The sequence below is a fragment of the Limanda limanda genome, chromosome 23 (assembly GCF_963576545.1).
Source record: "Limanda limanda chromosome 23, fLimLim1.1, whole genome shotgun sequence".
NCBI classification, from domain to species: Eukaryota; Metazoa; Chordata; class Actinopteri; order Pleuronectiformes; family Pleuronectidae; genus Limanda; species Limanda limanda.
The window spans coordinates 1,595,542-1,614,987 of record NC_083658.1 but is presented as its reverse complement, the minus strand read 5'-3'; the positions used below and the strand labels follow the sequence as shown (position 1 = coordinate 1,614,987).

At 47.3% G+C, this 19,446-nt stretch overlaps 1 protein-coding gene across 1 annotated transcript in view; it reads right to left on the bottom strand.

Moving 5' to 3' along the window:
• Nucleotides 1-1,410: 1,410 nt before the first annotated feature.
• The window catches only part of LOC132996942 (microtubule-associated protein 2-like), a 38,426-nt gene continuing 20,390 nt past the window's right edge, over nt 1,411-19,446 (bottom strand). Inside the window, exons 4-16 of the mRNA XM_061067313.1 lie at nt 13,165-13,332; nt 12,481-12,555; nt 8,202-10,439; nt 7,885-8,088; nt 7,646-7,790; nt 7,160-7,226; nt 6,422-6,536; nt 6,235-6,285; nt 5,352-5,659; nt 2,944-3,036; nt 2,771-2,852; nt 1,717-1,829; nt 1,411-1,620 (exon numbers count right to left, since the gene is read on the bottom strand). Of these exons, the coding sequence (XP_060923296.1) occupies nt 1,411-1,620; nt 1,717-1,829; nt 2,771-2,852; nt 2,944-3,036; nt 5,352-5,659; nt 6,235-6,285; nt 6,422-6,536; nt 7,160-7,226; nt 7,646-7,790; nt 7,885-8,088; nt 8,202-10,439; nt 12,481-12,555; nt 13,165-13,303 (3,840 nt within the window). The 5' untranslated portion in view covers nt 13,304-13,332. The remainder of the gene's footprint in view (nt 1,621-1,716; nt 1,830-2,770; nt 2,853-2,943; nt 3,037-5,351; nt 5,660-6,234; nt 6,286-6,421; nt 6,537-7,159; nt 7,227-7,645; nt 7,791-7,884; nt 8,089-8,201; nt 10,440-12,480; nt 12,556-13,164; nt 13,333-19,446) is intronic.

The window sequence follows — 19,446 nt, the reverse complement described above, 5'->3', positions numbered from 1 at the left end:
TTTTTATTTTCTTTATTTGTGTTGCCGTCATCCTGCAGGAGCGTTTGTCATCAGAACATCAGAAAGTGTGCACACATCTACATGGTCTTTTAAATACACTTTACACAGGCAGTAGGGGGCGCTGGGGAGCACAGGGGCAAGAGGAGGGGGGGGGAGCACAGAAGAACACTGGAGAAGGGGCGGGCGGGGGGGGCGGACACTGGGGCAGAGGGGTTCACAACAGAGAGTAGAGAATGTGTTCACTCTTATTTTTTAACAAATTCTCATGAAGTCGTTTTCGGTCGAGAAGCTGCTCGGTCAAAACGAGTGTTTTCATATAAAGCTTCTTCCTTTCACCTCTTTCTCTTTCTCTTTCTCTTTCTCTTTCTCTTTCTCTTTCTCTTTCTTTTCTTTTTTAATTCATTCACAAACACACGAGCCCGTCTCTGCCGAAGGAGAAAAGTCACAGGAGCAGTTGAAGTAAAGACACTGAAAAGTTTAAAATGTCTCCGAATAGATGTCATTTTTTAAAAGTTTAATTAATTCGCCATGCCAGCATAACAGCGTTGTTGTTGTTTCGCCCGGTGAAACCACGAAAGCAAACGTTTAAAAACCAAATAAAAATGAGCAGCCTATTGGTTTCGAGAGGAGGAAAAACAAGAGAGGATCTATTGGAAAGCTAATCTTTTAGCACTTGACTCACAGAACTGCAGAGGTTATTCACGCCGAGGTGCTAACGAGCCCGAGCAGCCACAGGGAACATACAAAACCAGGGACAACTTCCACTACACTCACATTTATAGATATATTTATATATATATAAAAAGAAAAACAGAACAACGATTCAGCACATATCAGGAAATCAAACCATCAAAATCCAACCTAAACAAACTTCATGTCGTTTGACTTAAAATGTCACATTTTTTGCAGACATGCTCATCAACCATTCCGCGGACACGCCCCTTTTCTGTAAGCTACGTCTCACGCACTCGTGTTTCTTTAAGACTCACGTCTAGATTCTAGTTGCTCTATCTCGACTTCGGTACCGTATAAATTCTGGTTGGACGTTATGATCACGTTGGAATGTGGTGATGCTTTTCAAGCTAAAAAATAACCGCTGTACAATCGTAAAAACCATCGACTCTTCTCTCCGACGCATTCGGCCTAACGCTAAACAGAAAAGTCCGGATCTGAGGGAAATGAAAGAGAAATAAAGAATTCAGTTTTAAAATCCCGCTGGAATGTGTGGAAGGGTCGTTGAAGGTCAATCAACTACAACAGCCTGTGGGGTCATGTGTGTGTGGGAGGGGCCTCAGTGAGGGATGCTGGGAAAACACTGGATGCTGATCGGTGAATGATGGGAGAGATGCTGTGGATTCTTTTTTTTATTCTTTTTGTGGGTATCCGAAGCTGGGGGGGGGGGCAACCGGCTCATAAGCCCTGCTTGGCGAGGGCGGCGGTGACGTCCTGGGCGAGCGTGCAGAGCTGCGGCGACTCCAGGAGGTTGATGCTGCCGGCGGAGGACAGGCGAGGGGAGAGGCCTCCCGTCTCCACGCCGGGGGTGTGGGTGACCACGATCTCGGCGCCGTGGTCGACCCGGGCTTTGGCCGTTTCCCGGAAGGTCAGCTTGTGGCTCTCGATCTGTGGCGTGCGGAGAGGAAGGAGGAACCAGAGTGAAGGTCAGGGTTGTGTCTCTGATTCTAACAGATGTGTGTGTGTGTGTGTGCTTCTTTTTACCATGATGTTGCCCCCCCCAGGAGTGTGGGTGGTGTTGTCCAGCGAGCGGACCTTGGACTGGGCCTTGTCCTTGAAGTCCAGCTTCACGCTGTCGATGCGCACGTTACCGCCCCCTGGAGGCCGGACAGGGAGAAGGGAGAAGCGTCAAAGAGACATCGCTCGCCTGCAGCTTCTCCTGAAGGCAACTCGCTCAGGGCGGAGAACCTCAGGAGGAAACTGGGCTGGACAACAGGTTGGACCTGCACACCTCCTCACACACAGGCACTTGTGTGGCTGGTTTAAATCTCATATAGTCATTTTAAATCACATATTAGATTAGATATTCGAAAATTCTACATAAGAGAATGCTACTAGTTCACCTTAACTCCTTGTACGCATCATTTAAGAATAAATCTGTTCTTGCATGAGGTCCAATGTTCTCTGAGGAAATGTTAAAGTGTTAAATTCCTCGTTAATGTGTGTGAGAATCAGTGAAACACAGAGTCAGTGCATGTGATGCTCCAGCAGCTGTGTCTGTAGATAGATAGATAGATAGATAGGTAGATAGATAGATAGATAGATAGATAGATAGATAGATAGATAGATAGATAGATAGATAGATAGATAGATAGATAGATAGATAGATAGATAGATAGATAGATAGATAGATAGATAGATAGATAGATAGATAGATAGATAGATAGATAGATAGATAGATAGATAGATAGATAGATAGATAGATAGATAGATTACTTTATTCATCCCTGAAGGGAAATTAAGTCGTCATAGCAGCCGGTATATTTGAATACAATAAAATACAATACAATAGAATAAAATAAAAAATATTGAGGTAGAAAGAATAAAAACACAAACACAAGATAAATAGGTAGATAAGGTGCAGTGGCAAGATGATGGTAATAGTACTGATGATATGATGGTAATGTTATTGTTAGACAGTATATAAAAATAGTACAGTATATATATTTGAATATAACATAATATATATTTACATATGATAGTCGTAAATGTGTGTGAGAGTCAGTGCATGTGATGCTCCAGCAGCTGTGTCTGGTACCTGGCCTGTGGCGGATGTTGGACATGGATCCACATTTGGCGGTGACGTGGCTCATGTCGTGCTTCTTGGTCTGGATCTGGATCTGTGGAGCGAATATGAATTGAAACATGATGAAGGTACAGTTCACACCTGAATGTACGAGTTTGAATAGTAAGATGGAAGATGTCACTCACGTTTCCTCCTCCGGCCGTGTGCTGGATCTTCGCCATGGAGCCACATTTAGACTGAACGTGGCTGAAGTCCAGTTTCACACTTGGAATCATGACCTGGGAATGAGAGGGTGAATTTGTTATTATCTATCAAACCTGAAGACACTGAGGGATCATCATCTCCTCCCCTCTGTCCTGCTCAAGACAAGCCAGGGAAAGTTCAACATCTGTCAGGTTAGCGTTTGGATTTCATCTGATCTACACGACAGGAAACAAACCAGAGCTGCTCTTCGGTGAGTTCAGATAAACACAGTTATGTTTTCATCTTGTAATAGAGTCGTTATTTCACTCTGAAGCAAAAGTGGATAAAGAAGAAACATGGATGTTCTGAGCTTGGCCCAGACAAACCGATGGCTCGACAGATGAACATATAAAAGTAGCATGAGCAAGCGCTGCAGCTGAAAGGAGGAAGAGGAAGAGGAGGAGGGAACAGAGGAAGAAAAGAGAAAAGCGTACATACATTGCCTCCTTTGGGCGAGTGCCTCAGATTATCCTTGGAGCCGCACTTTGACTGAACAGCACTGAAGTCCAGCTTCTCGCTTAAAATGCAAACCTAAAACAAAATCCAGTGAAAACAAAAGGAAACAACTATATGTGCCTCGGTTGATGGAGTCAAGTGTGATCAGTGTTTTCATTTACTGTAAACATGTGTTTACATTGAATTTACTCTGAGAACAAGGTGATAGGGTAAACAAACAAACAAAAATACTACAAATACAGATAAATGTAACATATTTAAACTCGCTGAAGCTCATAAATTGAGTAATTGAAGTATTTCTGCCTCCTGCCACAACAGAGAATAAAGAATCAAAGCTAATCCATTGTTTACGGATCAGAAATGAACAAACAGGAAAGAGAAATGTGTTCAGGGGGAAACACACGAGTGACATGACCTGGATTCTCCTGACAGCTCTTTCAACCTTAAATACACACACACACACAGACACGCACACACGCACACACGCACACACACACACACACACACACACACACACACACACACACACACACACCTCCTGCCATCTTGCCCCATCTGCAGCTGCAAGGTCGTCCAATGACAAAGCCCCAGAGCTGAACCCAATTACTATAATTAACAATCATGTGATTAACTGATTCCTCAGTTGACAGTTCTCATTAAAGCATATTTGTATTTTTATAAAAAACCTCATCTCCCTGATTATTTACGTGTAAGTTAAATAAAACCTTCTCTGCTGCTTCTCTGACTCGTCATTAAACATGTCTTCCTCTCTCTCTCTCTCTGTCACATGTCTCCTCAGAGAGAAGCTGCCAGAGCGACGATGAATCTCCTCCTCGTCCTCGTTTCACAGGAGTTAATGAAAAGTCACAGCAACACAAAGACTTAGCGTCGCCGCGGTTACCAGACGGAAGAATGAACGACCACACGTCTGCTACAGCCCGGAGACGAGAGGGGGTAAGACATTTGAGTGATATTAAGAAAAAGGAACATGTGAACCAGTGGAGATGAACGTGAAATTAAAATTAACAGTTTTCATGGACCTGCTGAGCAACAACTTTGTTTAAAACCTAAAAATGAGGCAGTAAATTCTCATCCTGTGTCCGTGACACAACTTTTCAATAAGTAATTCCACCCGAAATTATTAATGGTCCGAGCCGGAGGGAGAATCTGCCGTCAGCAGCTCCCCGGGGCGAGTGATGCTGCAGGTCGACTGCTCCTCAGAGGTGCTCCTGGTTATTCTTAGGAGAATATTTCAAGAGGAGGAAACAACATGAGACGTTTGTGGTGCAGCTGAAGCTTCTTTCAGGAGAATGAGAGGAGGAACAGGTAAAGAGGAGAGGGGAGGTGATGGAGGGGACAGAGGACAGTGGAGAGGAAGCAGGTGGACGTATCAGAGGCAGTGAGGATGGAGGAGATGTTTTTAAAACACTCGGAGAGAAAAGGAAGGAAAGAAAGAGAAAGAAGCTCGTGCACACGTTTCCAAATTCTGACGAGAGAAACAAGTCATGTAAAATAAAAGTTAAAAGTCAAAAACATGGGCAATAAGTCTGTTTACACCTTATCTATCTATTTATTCAATATGCGTAAGGTTTACACCGTATTTATCTATTACTACTTTCTAAGTTACATCCCGGAGCTGGATGTAAGGTGCATAAACTTAAGCTTAAAGAATAAATAATAGTATTAAAGGTAAAAATGTTTTTCGCCTTGTACAGACAAATTAAATATATTTTATCTGAGGTTTAAAATATAGCTTGAGCATTTCTGCCCCCTTGTGGCAGAGTTAGGTAACTGCATATCATAAAATATGATGAATATTTACCTTAATTTGTCTTTTTCTGTCTGAATTTAACCTCAAATAATTCTGTTTGGATTCCGAACCTCGACCCGTTACCTGTCCGCCCTTGGGCTGATGCTTGAGGTTGGAGGTGGAGCCGATCTTAGACTTGACGTTGGTCAGGTCGGGCAGCGGCTGGTTGAGGACCTTCAGCTGCCGTTGGGCGGTGGACGGCGACTTGGGCGGAGTCCGGATCACCGCCACCTTCTTCTCCTGGAGGATGCTGAAGGACTTGGGGGTGTGGCTGCCGGGGGTGCGTGACCCTGGGGTGCGGCAGGCGTAGCTCGGGGGTGTGCCGGGCGTGACGGCGGTGGAGCCGGGGGTGGAGGCGCCGCTACGGACTGACCGAGAACGGGAGTCTGTGCCTGAAGGAGAGAGAGGAGAGGTGGGATTAGAGGGAGAAGGAGAAGAAGAAGTCTTTCCTGGAATATGGAAGAAGAAGAAGAAAGATCAGTGATGGACTGAATGTGTGTGTGTGAGTGAACGCTCGTGAGGGCAAGGACGCCGCCTCGCCGGCGCCAAATCTGCAGCTTCCACAAATCAAACATCCCAGTTCAAACAAGAGTGTTTGACCAGCAGCCTGAAAACAAACTGGAAGCCGGTTGCCGGGATACCGGTGCAGTCGGGACCAATGGGATCTCAGTCCCGAGGACGAACAGGAAGCAGGAACCTGTCGCTATGGATCCCACCTGCTCACTGTGATAAGGACACTGCAGGTTTAACCAAAATACTGAACAAGCTTCTCTCTGATTGGACGATGAAGTGATGATTCACTGTATTTGGGAAAATAGACGAGTGGAAATTACGAATAACGTGCGACGAAGATGAATGAATCGTTCACAAGAGCAGAACTAGATGTGGTGTGTTGCTGATGAGGGTCTAACAGGTCTACATGGTGGTCTACATGGTGGTCTACATGGTGGTCTACATGGTGGTCTACCTGCCACACCAGGGGCCCTTCGAGACCTGCTGTCCCCTCTGGACCGGATCGCTTTAGAGAAGACGGGGGGGCGGGGGAGGTCAGAGAGGAGCAGGGTGTGTGGGAGTTAGAACGTGATCAAAACAAATCGTCAGCGAGACTCAGTAAAGTGAATAAAGGAGGGAAAGCGTGTGGAATGCGTTCTTACAGGTCGGCCTGCAGGGGGTGCTGTCGTCCTGCTCCGCCGCCGGGATGTGGCGGGTCAGGGACTTGGCCGGCCGGGGGAGGGACGACCTCTTCTCCGGGCTGCGGTACGCTCTCTCCTGGTGTCAACACAAAGAGCGACGAGTCAGCATCATCATCATCATCATCATCACCTGCAGCATGCATTACCCATCAGCCCCTGGGCTCCTCCCACTTTACCTTCCCATCCCATTTGTGGGGCTGAGGGGAGGGGCGCGAGCATGCAGAGGAGGGGCGGAACGCACTGAGCTCCGCCTCCACCAGGGGGCTCCGCTTAAGGCTACAGGCAGAGCCGGGCCGGGGGGGATGGTTATCGAACCCCCGGCGCTGCGCTGCCAGCTTTAAGAGAACGGCCCGCGTGGGGCTCTGGACGAGAGGCGTGGCCAGAGGTGGGGGGGAACATGCAGGAGGGAGGAAGAGGTGACAGATGGAGAAACAAAGGAGTGAGATGAGATGAGTCATGGTTTGATGGAGACAAACATGACACAGCATCTTGTTCAGAATGTGAATGAAATGATGAAGGTCGTTGGATTTTCTTTACTCACAGATTTCCTCTGTTTGGTGGAGATGAAGAAAAAAGCAGCGAGCATGCGAAGACAAGACGGAGAAATAAAAACAAAGGTGCAGAAAAGAAAGTGAGGAAGTAAAGAAAAGTTTGTCGTGCAGAGTGTGTGTGTGTCTGTGTGTGTGTGTGTGCACTCACAGTGGTCCTCTCCCTGGACTGGTGGGCCACACTGAGGGGCTGGTGGCTCTCCATGCCTGCAGAGAAAACAACCTCGATGTAATAACCAGCGTGCACCAGCAGGAGGAGACATTGCTTTTACATCCATGTGCATTACGCTCCCTGAATGAAATAAGCAAAGGGACTTAGCTGCGATGTGTAACAACAACACACATGTCCTGATAACCACACACACAATCCTCCTTTTCACACAAACTCTGAAGCCACTTCCAGCAAAGACAGAAAAGTGAGAAGCGAGTCCAGAAGGAAACAGGAAGCTGGAGATGCACCAGATGAACCCGTGAAACCAAAAAGTGACGATGGAGAGAAAACAGATGAGTCGGCTGCACGAGATGTTTGCCAGCTACATTGCACCTGCACCAATCAACAGCCACCCAGAGAGAGGGGGGGGGCAGCACCTTGTAAACACAGTTTGCTTTCACTCTCTCTCTCTCTCTCTCCCCCTAGTGATCACCTGAGGCCTTGCGTCTAGCAGAGCCGAGCAGCAGAGCGGGCCGCGGCTGTCGGGCCGCCGCTCTGCCGGCGCTCTTTCGAGATGGCGAGCGAGTTTGGAGGACTGACAGCTTATTCTGCTCAGTCCTCCTCATGCCTACTGGCAGAGAAAAGGGAGAGAGAGGATTACACCAACAGGGAAACACAGACCGGATCAGACAACACTCGTTCGTTCTCCAAGACTAAATCAAAACCTTTTTTCTTCTTCATGTCCTCTCTGGGATGGTGGCCGGGCGCTTTGCGGGACACTTTGCTCTCGGCGGTGCCGGCGTGGCCCCTCCCTCTGCCAGGTGCCCGTTTAGCGGGTCTGTCCGCCGCCGCCGCCGCGGGCGAGCCGGTGGAACTCTGGGTGAGAGGAAGGGCTTCGATTTGCTCGGTCATAATACTTTTGTCCTCATCTGCAGTGGAGAGGAATCAGAACAACAAGCTTCCTGATGCTGGAAATTAACTTTAATTCACTTTTAAAACATGTTTTTACAGATTATAACTTTTAATGTTTAAGCTCCGGTACCTTGTGAGTCCATCCAGCCACTGTCTGAGTCCAGGATGGAGACGTCCAGTGTGGTCTCATCGTTCTCCCCCTGACTCGTCTCCTGAACCTCCTGAACGACCTCAACCGCTTTCTCCTCCTCTTCATCCATCCTCTTCTCTTGCTCCACTTCCTGTTTCCCTCCGTCTTCTCGGCTTGTTTCTGCTTCTTCTTCCTCTCGGCCTCCTCCCTGGTCGGAGCACGGAGACGAGTGGGTCGCACCACGACTCTGTTCTTCTCCTCCTGACTTTGGCTCTTCTTCCAGCACCTGGTCGCCTCCCGTCTCCTCCTCTTTCTTTCCGTCTTCAGCCTCAAGCGTCTTCGGAGGAACAGGCTCCTCAGCTTCCTCCATCATCTCCTGAGGCTCCTCTGCTTCCTCCATCATCTCCTGAGGCTCCTCGGCCATCTCGATATCGTCCTCATCCTCTTCCTCTGCTTGTGCTTGAGGTATGACGATGATGGAGGTGCTTATTTGTGAGTGGATTTGGGTTTTTGGGATCTCTTGTGTTTCTGTGACTTCTTGAATCTTCTTCTCCTCTGAAGACGGAGAGAAAACTGAAGATCTGCTCGCTTCTTTACCTTGTTCTGATTCTTTCTGCTCAGGTGGCGTCGTTTCTTTGTCCAACTCTTGCTTTTTATCATCTCCGCCCTCAGATTCTAACTCGTCCTCCGCTTTGACCTCTTCCCCAGCTTCGTCTTTAGCGTCTTGGCTTTCTGAAAGTGTGTCCTCTGGAGATTTGGGGACGGTGGGACTCTTTGGAACTCTGCTCAAAGGGTCCACGGGACAGAAAGTGAAGGAACTGTCCGGCGGGATGGGGGACGCCTCTCTGGACGGGTCTTTCTCCACGTCCACCTCAGGGATGGCTTGGATCTTGAGGTCCCCTGTCAGGCCGCTATCCAGACGGAATTCATTCATCCTGTCTTTGGAGCCGGTCATCGGGATTCTCAGGCGATCGGGTTTCACTCCGCTCGTCACGGCTCGTTCCATCATCTTGGACGTCTGCCCCGGCGAGTCCTTATTCTCGGTTACAGTTCTTTGATCCGGTTGGTGGATCCCCTTGTAACCACTGAGCTCTTCCTCGACCTGGCTCTCCACAGACGGGAAGCACTGGTGCGGAGAGTGTCCCGGACTGGGAACGTCTGCAGGAGACGGCATCGGACCCGAGTACTCGTTGAAGACACAGTAGCCCAGTTCCTCCAGCTGGGTTTCCCTCCTGGAGATCGTATCTCCCAAAGCAAGCCGGGCCAGAGAGCTGCCCACGAGGGACGACACGTTGGTGGGCACCGACTTCCTCCTCATGTGGTCGACCTCCCTCCTCCCCCCCGACAGCTGGGGCAGCGCTCCCGCCAGGTCCAACATCTCAGAGAGGCAGAAACTGGACATCTCCTCATCAGGACTTGGGGGCGTTTCTTCAGCAGGAGCATCCTCGTGGGCGTCAGCAGATGTTTGAGTGATGGACACCGCTGGAGGAAGCTTGTGGTCACGGTTCTCCACCGGTGGCGTTGAAGGAGGAACCTCGGCTTCATCAAAACTTCCACTGATTGGACATAAACTCTCTGAGAAGGAGCTGGACTCCTTCTCCGAGGATCCGACGGTGATGTTCAGCGAGAGGCTTCTCTGCTCTAACGACACTTCACAGCTGGACGTCTTCACTGTCTCCTCTTCGTCCTCTTGCTTCAGAACAACTTCTTCAGGTTCTCTTGACTCCGTCTCCGTCGCTGTGCTGAGCTCGTAGTAGCTCTGAGTTTGCGCTGAATTGTCTCCGGGGATTTTTGTGGACGTCTCAAAGTAACTCGCAGCTCCTGGTTTCTCTTCTACCAACTTCCCAGATGTGGTTTCGGACTCTGCACCAGGTTCTGGACTCGATTTGACGTTTTCAATATCAGTCACTGGTGTCTCCTGCGTCCTAACGTCACTACCTCCATCTTGTTCCGTATCTAAGGACTCAACTGTCGGTTTCTCTTCGCTTGGCGACAACTCTTCTGACTCTTTCACCTCTTGCGACTCTTCGACTTCACCCTCTTCGTCTTTTCTTGCCTCCTCCATCGAGGAAGCTTCTTCATCTTTCACAGACGGAGGAGGCGGAGCTTCACTCGAGGCGACTTCTTCCCCTTCAGGATTCGCTTTCTCAACAACCAGCAGCGACGACACTTGCTGCTCGTCTTCTTTCACCACAGACTCACCCGACTCCGGACTGAGACATTCTTCTTCCGGCCGGGCTGCGAGTTCGAAGGACACTGAACAACTTTGTGCGTCTTGGAGTCACGCTACCTAAAAGCTTTCGCCAGCAGCATCCACAACAAGCCAATACAGAGAAGCGGAGCCCGTCTGCACACAGATACAGAAGCTCTCCATCAGGCAGAACACACAGCGGGGGGGCGGGAGTACAGCACCCAGACAGCGTGCAGAACTGGAATGAAGGGATGAGTTGCATGACGTCACATGACGAGAAATAAATGTCCAGAAATGTATTGAATTCCTATTGCAATACGCAGAGAATGTACTTTTAGTTTTCGCAGTTTTGTGAAGTGAATTTATAGTGAATTTATTTACAGATATGGATTATAAGTGATTTTAGTAACAATAGGAAAACAGGATTATCCTTTGCCTTGGGATGGAATGAAAACAACATCGAAACTCAAAGTGACGGACACACAACAGCAGTAGAATCGACTCTGATTCGTGAAGCAACCCGAACAAGTGTGCGTTCTCATAAACACAATAATCCAGCAGGATCCACAGAACAATACAATAATTACAATCAAATCTATAATGCTGGACCGTTCACACAGTGATTTTGGCATTTGCAATGTAGCTGGCAATACAAGAGGGCAGAGAGGTGATCAACCACAACATGGTTGATCAGGTCTTCTAATGTCGCTCCGATGGAAAGCGAATGGCATGAGGAAAGCACAAAAATCAAAGTGTGGTGTTGTGTCACTTTTGCAAAACTTCAGGTGTCGAAGCAGAAGCTGAAGAGCAAAGAAGCCGGAGGAAGGTCGGCGGCAAAGCCGGAGTCGCATCACACTTTGGGAACCGAGAGAGGAAAAGTCTCCGTGCCCGATAAACAGAGCACGAGAGGATCATGCAAAGAAGGAAGAGAACAGTCGCACATTCACTCAGTTGAACCACACACACACAGACACACAGACACACACAGACACACACCTTTGGGAGACGAGCTGTGTTCACCTGGATGAGCTCCTCCATTGAGGACCTCAGGTGTCTGGGGCTCTGCTAAATAATCTGCCTGCTCTAAGAGCGAGTCTCCTGGCTGCTCATATGTCACCTCCTCCTGGTCGGGAGCCTCCTGCTCCTCCTGCTCCTCCTGCTCCTCCTCCACCTCCTCCTCTACTTTATCTTCTTAGGGCAGGAAAGGAGGGAGACACATGGATGAGACATGGAGGACGACAAAACTGGGGTCACATGGTTTATCACTTTCAGCTCTGATGGAGATGTACGGGATGCAATCAACACAACCTACAGACTCTTATTGATTTATTAATATTCAAACACAGCTACATCATCACATGTATTTAAAGTATAAAGTAAAGTATTTTAAGCATAAGGGGAAAGTCCCTGAGGATGTTTTATGTATCTTGTGTTAAATAAACCATAAAACATGCAGTGAAACCTCCACCAAGGTTCTGTCTGTTGTTTGTCTGCAGGATTACACAAAATCTACTTTCAGAAAATCAAGTATATTGGATATTTAACAGATCCACATAGAAATCTGGACGTACCTAATTAAAACCTGGTCTGGGCCTTGGTGGAGGTGTGAACTCTACTTAATCTACTTCTACATCTGGTTGATTGCATGCCACATGCACAGAGGAAACGATCAGAAAGCACTTGTTGTTTTCTGAGGAGCTGAAAGCTGATGTGTGATTCACAAACTGGGAAAGACAAAGTGAGTCAAAGCAGAAGGGAGGAGATGCTGAGAGGGGGGGGGGGCAGCTGGATGAGGCAGGTCACGTGACGCGAGGGAGGATGTTAGTGGTCGTTTTAGCTTTAGAGTGAGATTGGACAGTGTCTGGAAGGACAGGACAGAAGAGGACAGACTGGAGACGTCTTTAAGTTGTCAGTGGACATGCTGAAACTACAAATCAAAGGAGGAGAAGAAGAAAGGAGGAAGAGGAGGAGGAGGAGGAGCGGCTGCCTCGTCTCGAGACCCCAAATCCTCCAGACGCACACGTTTGACCATTTCCACCATTCACACTCTCATGCGTGAGGGTCTGGTGTGGGTTCCCGTGTGTGTACCTTGTGCCACGGGCCCGATCTGCTCAGCGGATGGAGAGGGGGGAGGGGAGGGAGGCAAATTGGCTGAGTCATCCACTGCGAAGGGAGAGAGACAGACAGACAGAGAGAGAGAGAGAGACACACAGGGAAGACAAGACGTGGATGGGAGGAAGGAAATGAAAAACTAACAACCGGCTAATAACGCTGGTGGCGTGTCTGATGCAGAGCGGAGATCCCAGGATCCTCTGGGGTTTGATTAGTGACTCGTCTGCTTTGTTTCTCCAGAGCAGATTCATAAACAGATTATAAAACAACAACTTACCTTAAAAATTCTCACTAGAGCATCTCAATATTCAGATTTAACATAAAAACACACACAACGTGAACAGTTATCCCCTGAATAAGAAGCTTTATCCTCTTTTCTACGTCTATTATCCTGCTTCTTCTTCTCCTTTAACTTGTCCTCCTCTCTTTCTTTCTACGCCAAAGCTAAGTGTGATGGAATCTCCAGCGTTTTCCAGAGCTGCAGCAGATTGTTCAATCACATATGAACGTGTTGGAGGGATTGATCGTTCTCCTCTGGCACGGCACAACCAATCACTTTCCCCCAGCTCGCAGCCATCTGGCAGCGTGCGGCCTGTGCAGCGCCGTCCAATCAATGTCTCCGGTGACTCATGCACATACACACACACGCCACATCTGTACCTGTGGTTCCAGGATGTGCAGCCGCCCCGCCGTGGAACCCGTTCTCCCTGTAGCCGGCGCTGTAGGCGGAGTAGCCGTTCTCGCCGTTCTCTCGGCCGTTGGAGGCCCAGTGCTCGTCTGGCTGCCGACCGTCTGCCATGCCTGGACGCCGGGGAGGGGACGGGTCACCTGGTGGGAGACAGAGACAGAGAGAGAGAAGAGGGGGGAGATGAGCAAAACCAAAAAGAGGGGATTCCTCTGAAGCATTAGATGTGGCAGAGCGGACACTAGGGGGCGGTAAGGAGCCACGCTGCTGCTGCTGCTCCACCGGCTTTGTCTTTGTCTCAGCGTCCACGTGCTGAGACAGGAAGCTGAGACACAACTGATCTGCATCCCGCCGCTCGGAATTCACATAATTCTACATTTCACACGACCACTACAGACTGATCTTGTGTTTGATTTCAGTCGACATTGTGTGCGATTCTGCAAACACACACACACACACACAGACACACACACGCTTCATTTATCTTTTAAATATCAACCAAAAAGCAAATCATCGTCCCAGAATGAAATAAAGAAACCACGAGAACACGCAGCTTTTAAAATGATGGGTGGAAAAAAAGGGAGAGAAAGAAAAGATGCGGACACACCCTTCACATCCCCTCAGCACCAGAGAGAGAGAGGGAGGCTGTTACCACGGCAACCAGCACCGGTCTTATGGGTGGAGACGGACACACACACACACACACCTATAGATACATAATTGCACTTATTAGCTGGAGCGCAACAAACCCCCCCGACAGGAAACACACTACGCTGCTGTTTAAACAGGATGGACCCTCCCTCTTTAACAAGCAGCTGTTCCATCAGAACAACCTGTGTTCCCTCCTCTAAATCTTTGTCTTTCTCTAGCCGCTCTTCTCTTTCCTCACCTTCTTCCTCCTCTGTTCTCCCACTATGAGCCCATGTGAAACATACTGGTGTCGGCGTGTACCCCTCCTCTTCATCCCTCTCTCTCTCTTCCTGCCCATCCCTCCTCATCCCTCCCTCCCTCCCTCCCTCCCTCCTCCCCTGCAGTGCTGCGTGGCGACAGGCTCTCGGTGATGTGGGCTAATGTCTGCTGCAGTGGGAAGATGTGAGGATCAGAGGAGAGAAAGAGAGAGAGAAAGAGAGAGAGAGAGAGAGGGAGGAGGTAAAGAGACCCACTGACACTGTGGAGATACTGGGCCAAACTGTCTGAGAGTAGGAATCCCAGCCCAGGGCTCCGTCTGTTGCTAAGGAAGGAAACCGGTTCGCTGACAGCCAGGAGGAGCCGATGCTTCCAGCTGCTGGTTAGAAAATAACGTTCCAGCGTCTGACTTCTCACTTTGTCCCTGAGAAGAACGATATATAAAAGCACAAGAGCTGCTTTGATAGAAGAAGAGAAAACGACCAGAATAGATCATTTCCTCACAGGTTCAGACGCACAACATCACAGGAGGCCAGACTCACTTAATGATGATGATGATGCATACAAAACACTACAGTGCCAAAACAATCTGAGAGAGGAATCCAAAGAAAGAATCCTGCACAAGATCTTTAAAGATTTGTTTCGGTGTTTGGTGGTTCTTCTTTTGAAAGAATTGATCACGTAAAGGGCAAATACCTCCACTGATATTTAGGCCTTAAAGGAAAAGAGAGGAAAAGCAAATTGTTATGGATTTCTACTTAAGTCAAGTCCCACCCCTCCACAAAATGTCATAAAAATCGGTTGTGTAGTTTTTGTGTAATCCTGCTGACAACCGAACAAATACTGATGAAACCAGGAGAAAATCAGCTTGTTTTTCTTCTGTTGAATCTCAATCTTTGAAATATCATTTTTAAGTACAATCTGAGAGAGAAATCCAAAGAAAGAATCCTGCACAAGATCTTTAAAGACGCCTGGTGTTCAGATTGGTTTCGGTGGTCGTGTTTTGAAAGAGTTGATCACGTAAAGGGCAAATACCTCAACAGATATTTAGGCCTTAAAGGAAAATAATCCTTGATATGATCCAAAGCAAAATGACTCGTGTCCCACCCCTCGACAAAATGTCACAGAAATCGGTTGTGTAGTTTTTGTGTAATCCTGCTGACAACCGAACAAATACTGATGAAACCAGGAGAAAATTAGCTTGTTTTTCTTCTGCAGAATCTCAATCTGTGAAATATCAGTTTTAAGTACAATCTGAGAGAGAAATCCAAAGAAAGAATCCTGCACAAGATCTTTAAAGACGTCTGGTGTTCAGATTGGTTTCGGTGGTCGTGTTTTGAAAGAATTGATCACGTGAAGGGAAAATACCTCCACCAATATTAAGGCCTCAAAGGAAAAATGAGGAAAAGCCAAATGTAATGGATTTCTACTTAAGTCGAGTCCCACCCCTCCACAAAATGTCCACAATCTCCACAAAATCCTGCTGACAAACGAACAAATACTGATGAAACCAGGAGAAATCAGCTTGTTATTTTTCTGTAGAATCTCAATCTGTGAAATATCAGTTTTAAGTTAATGGTTTTTTGTTTTGAAAGAGAAGAAGCAGAGTCCTGATGGGGACGAGGTTAAATCCACAGCAGCACCAGTCAAAGAAGAGCTGTCACATCTCTTCACGTCTCTGGACTCAACCTGGAGGCCTCATCTCTGAGAGAGAGAGGGAGAGAAGGTGAGGAGGAGGTCTCTGCCCCCCCCCACCACCCCTGGTTAGCGTGTCTCGCCCTCGCCACACTTCCCTTTACCTTCCAGCCCGAGCATCCCTCCTCTTCCTCCTCTTCCTCCTCGCACCGGCGCCACCACACCCCCAGCCTTAATCCGACCTCACTTCCCCTCCCTGTTAGCAGCTCACCCCCCCGCCCCCACCCCCTCTTCTTTCCACCAGCCCCCCCCTGATCTGGGTCAGCCATCACGCCTCCGTGGAGCGCCGCTCTCATCGGAATGTCACCATCCATTTAGGAGGGAGGATGGAATCTGTGGCGGCCTCTCAGTGGGACAACCTGCCCTTAATCCTCATTGTGTGTGTTTGTGTATCAGTTCTCATCATGTAGAATAACATCTCTATTTTATCTCCTTGTTGTTTTTTATACTTTAAACTTTTATTTTCTGTAGTTGTGCATTATTTAAACTTTTAACCCTGATTTATATTTTCAGTTTCTCTTATTCTCAAAGTCTCAGAGACCTTTTATTCACTGGAGATAATAAGCTTTTGTCTCCTTGTCCTCTTGTCCTGTTTGTTCACTAAGACACAATAAGGAGGTCACTGCTTTGCTTTGCCATAAATAATCAATACGTCAGACAAATTATTTACATGTTTACAGAAATGTGAACATTTGATGGTTTTCACAAACACTAACTGTTGTAAATTCAACACTTGAGAGCCGATTGGACAAAAGAAAAGAATTTGGAGACGTCAACTTGAACTTGATTAATGAAGAGAATAATCTGCAGAGTTATCGATAATGAAAATAATAGTTTTAAGAATGATTCTGGAGTAAAATGATGTTGATCAACCTGCTGGACTTGGCTGGGGGGGGGTTAGTGGCACGTTCATGGGAGAATATGTATAAACCCTGTATGGTTTGTTGCAAGGGATGATGGGTAAATGTCACATTGAGGAGGAGGACGACAGCAAGGTTGTCGTGACCTGTAATTAACCCCGGACTCCAGCTTCCTCCTCCTGCTCCTCCTCCTCCTCCTCCTCCTCCTCCTCCTCCTCCTCCTCCTCCTCCTCCTCCTCCTCCTCCTCAGCAGACGAGCGGATTAAGTTTTGTCGACTCAGCAGAAACGTGTGCGGGACTGAAGCATAACCAGTGAAGTGTGAATGAACTGTGTGTGTAGTGAACACACACACTCACACACACACACAGAAAGAAAAACACACTCCTGCTGACAGGAGATTCAGGGATGATTCCACTCCCTTCAAATTAAGTACCGTAATGCAGGCAGTAGAGGTGCACTGCAATTATGTGACTAATACTTTCTTATAAAGCTTTTCATTATCACTCAAAACCTTTTGACTCAGATAAAGAAATTATTATGAATCAAAGTCGTAAATGTAGTTGGTTGATCTGAGGGGAATCATGTGAGGAGATGTTGACGACAGCGACGACACGACAACAAATCAGAAGAACGATTTTATAAATCTGCAAATTCAGTTATCATCAAAGCTTCAACTGAAGAAGAAATAACTAGTTTTAATTTTTGATTTATCTGCCAGTTATTATTACCTCAGTCACTCAGCTCGTGATTTCTCCCATTTGTTTGTTTGTCAGAAGGACGACGCATAAGACCACAGATTCCCAGTAAACTTGAAATGTTCTCGGACATTGTGATACATTTATAATATTTTCAGATTTCAGGAGGAATAATTGACGATATGAAAAGCTTCAGTCTCAAAGTCTTCAGATCTGTTGATGAATCTTCTGACCGGAAAACTTGCAGGACTCCACCACGGAGGCTGGAGGCTCATTTATAACTATTTCAAAGAATATACGACAATTATTCATCTTAATAAAAACCGTCATAATATATTTGAAGAAGTGTTCTCTAGTTTTTCTCAAAGAACATATAATAAAGTATGATTCAATATAGAAAATGAGCGTTAAAAACTGTAAATTACAATAATAATCGATGATTATCTTTGCTAATTATCTGCTGTTCTTCCTCTTTCCCCTTTAAGTGGATTAAAGTGTTGAGCCGACTTGAGCTTCCTGCTGTGTCATCCCCTGCTCTGCACCTTCAGCCTCAAGCCGATGCTTCCTGGCACGCACAAGCCCCGCCCCACGGTGAGGTCATCGTTCCCATGGCGACACGAGAGGAGGGAGGGGAGAGGAGGGGCCGGGCTGGTGGCGGTCAGGAGGAGGATGGCGATGGCGGCACAGAGCTGCACTCTGACCATGTTATGGATCTGGAAATAGGTCACCAGAGCCTGCAGGCGTGAGGGGTGAGTGTGTGGGTGTGTGTGTGTGTTTGTGTGTGTGTGTGTGTGTGTGTGTGTGTGTGTGTGTGTGTGTGTGTGTGTGTGTGTGTGTGTGTGTATTTGTGTTACTGACATGGGGCCGAGCCTTTTAAATCATCAATACTCTGATGGCTGGTGGTTGAGGGCGAAGGTTCCTCCACATATCACCGACTTATCCCTATGGATGTTTGGTTCTTTTTACACATTTTACAGTTTGATTTAAACACAATAATAAATCAAGGTTTGTTCAGCGTTGTATTTCAACCTGACTCCAAACTTTACTTTCCTTTTATTCTAAAGAAATGTAGAAAACTGAAATATTGATCATTCAAAGCAATTTGCCGACTGATTAATTTGACAGAATAATCCATAATCGTTAAAATCGTATTTCAATGGTTTCAGCTTCTTAAATATAAACAATCTGAGCTTCGAATGTGGGAAAATTTGATGTACATGTTCAGGTTTTTCTTTTTGAGAACTTAAATCTCTGTTTGTCGCTCTGGTCTGTCACCGCTGAGGCGTCTCCCTGTTCACGCCCATACACACACCTACACACACAAACCCACAATCTCAACCACACACACAAATAAACACACCCTCTCCCCGACGCCCCCGAACGCATCCACAACCCACAACTCTCTTGTTGAAAAGAGCTAAACATAGACGCACACACACACACAAAGACAAGGCTTCTTTACTCTCACAATCCACATTTAGCTTCTCGCTTTGCTTTTCATTTCCTGTCCAGTAACTCAAAGTTTAAAAAACACCAGACTGGAGTTTAAACATAATCACTTTTGTAAGGGGGGGAGGGTGAAGATATCTCGATGACATCAACGCAAACAATCGGCCCTTAAACCCCCCCTTGCCCCCCCCTAACCCAGTCCCTCTATTATACATTCATAAACAGCCAGGCTAATCATCCGGCTCAGTGCAGCCACTTACATCTGACTCCCAGGCCCCCCCGATGAGTCATGGGAAAAGAGAGAGAGTGAGAAGTCCCCGAAGTGGAAGAGGAACTCAGCGTCTGGCAGACGACCAGACTTCTGTGTTTTGCTTTAAGTTATTTGGGTGTGAGAGGAGTCGCTGGACGTTAAAGAGCTAAAGAGGCGTAAAGAGAAGGTTTAACACAGAGGTTCTCTATCCTGAGAAGTGAGGGATGCAAGTAGAAGGTTTCGGCCGAGACCTCCGAAGGATGCGACCCCAGAATTCCTGACACATAACACAACTGTCTTTCGTGAGGGAATTGGAAAGGAAATCAACTCTGCACCAGTTCAACCAGCTGCCTCTGACTCGTCTCCCCGGGCTCGTTCTGACGTTTACTGTCAGATTGCTG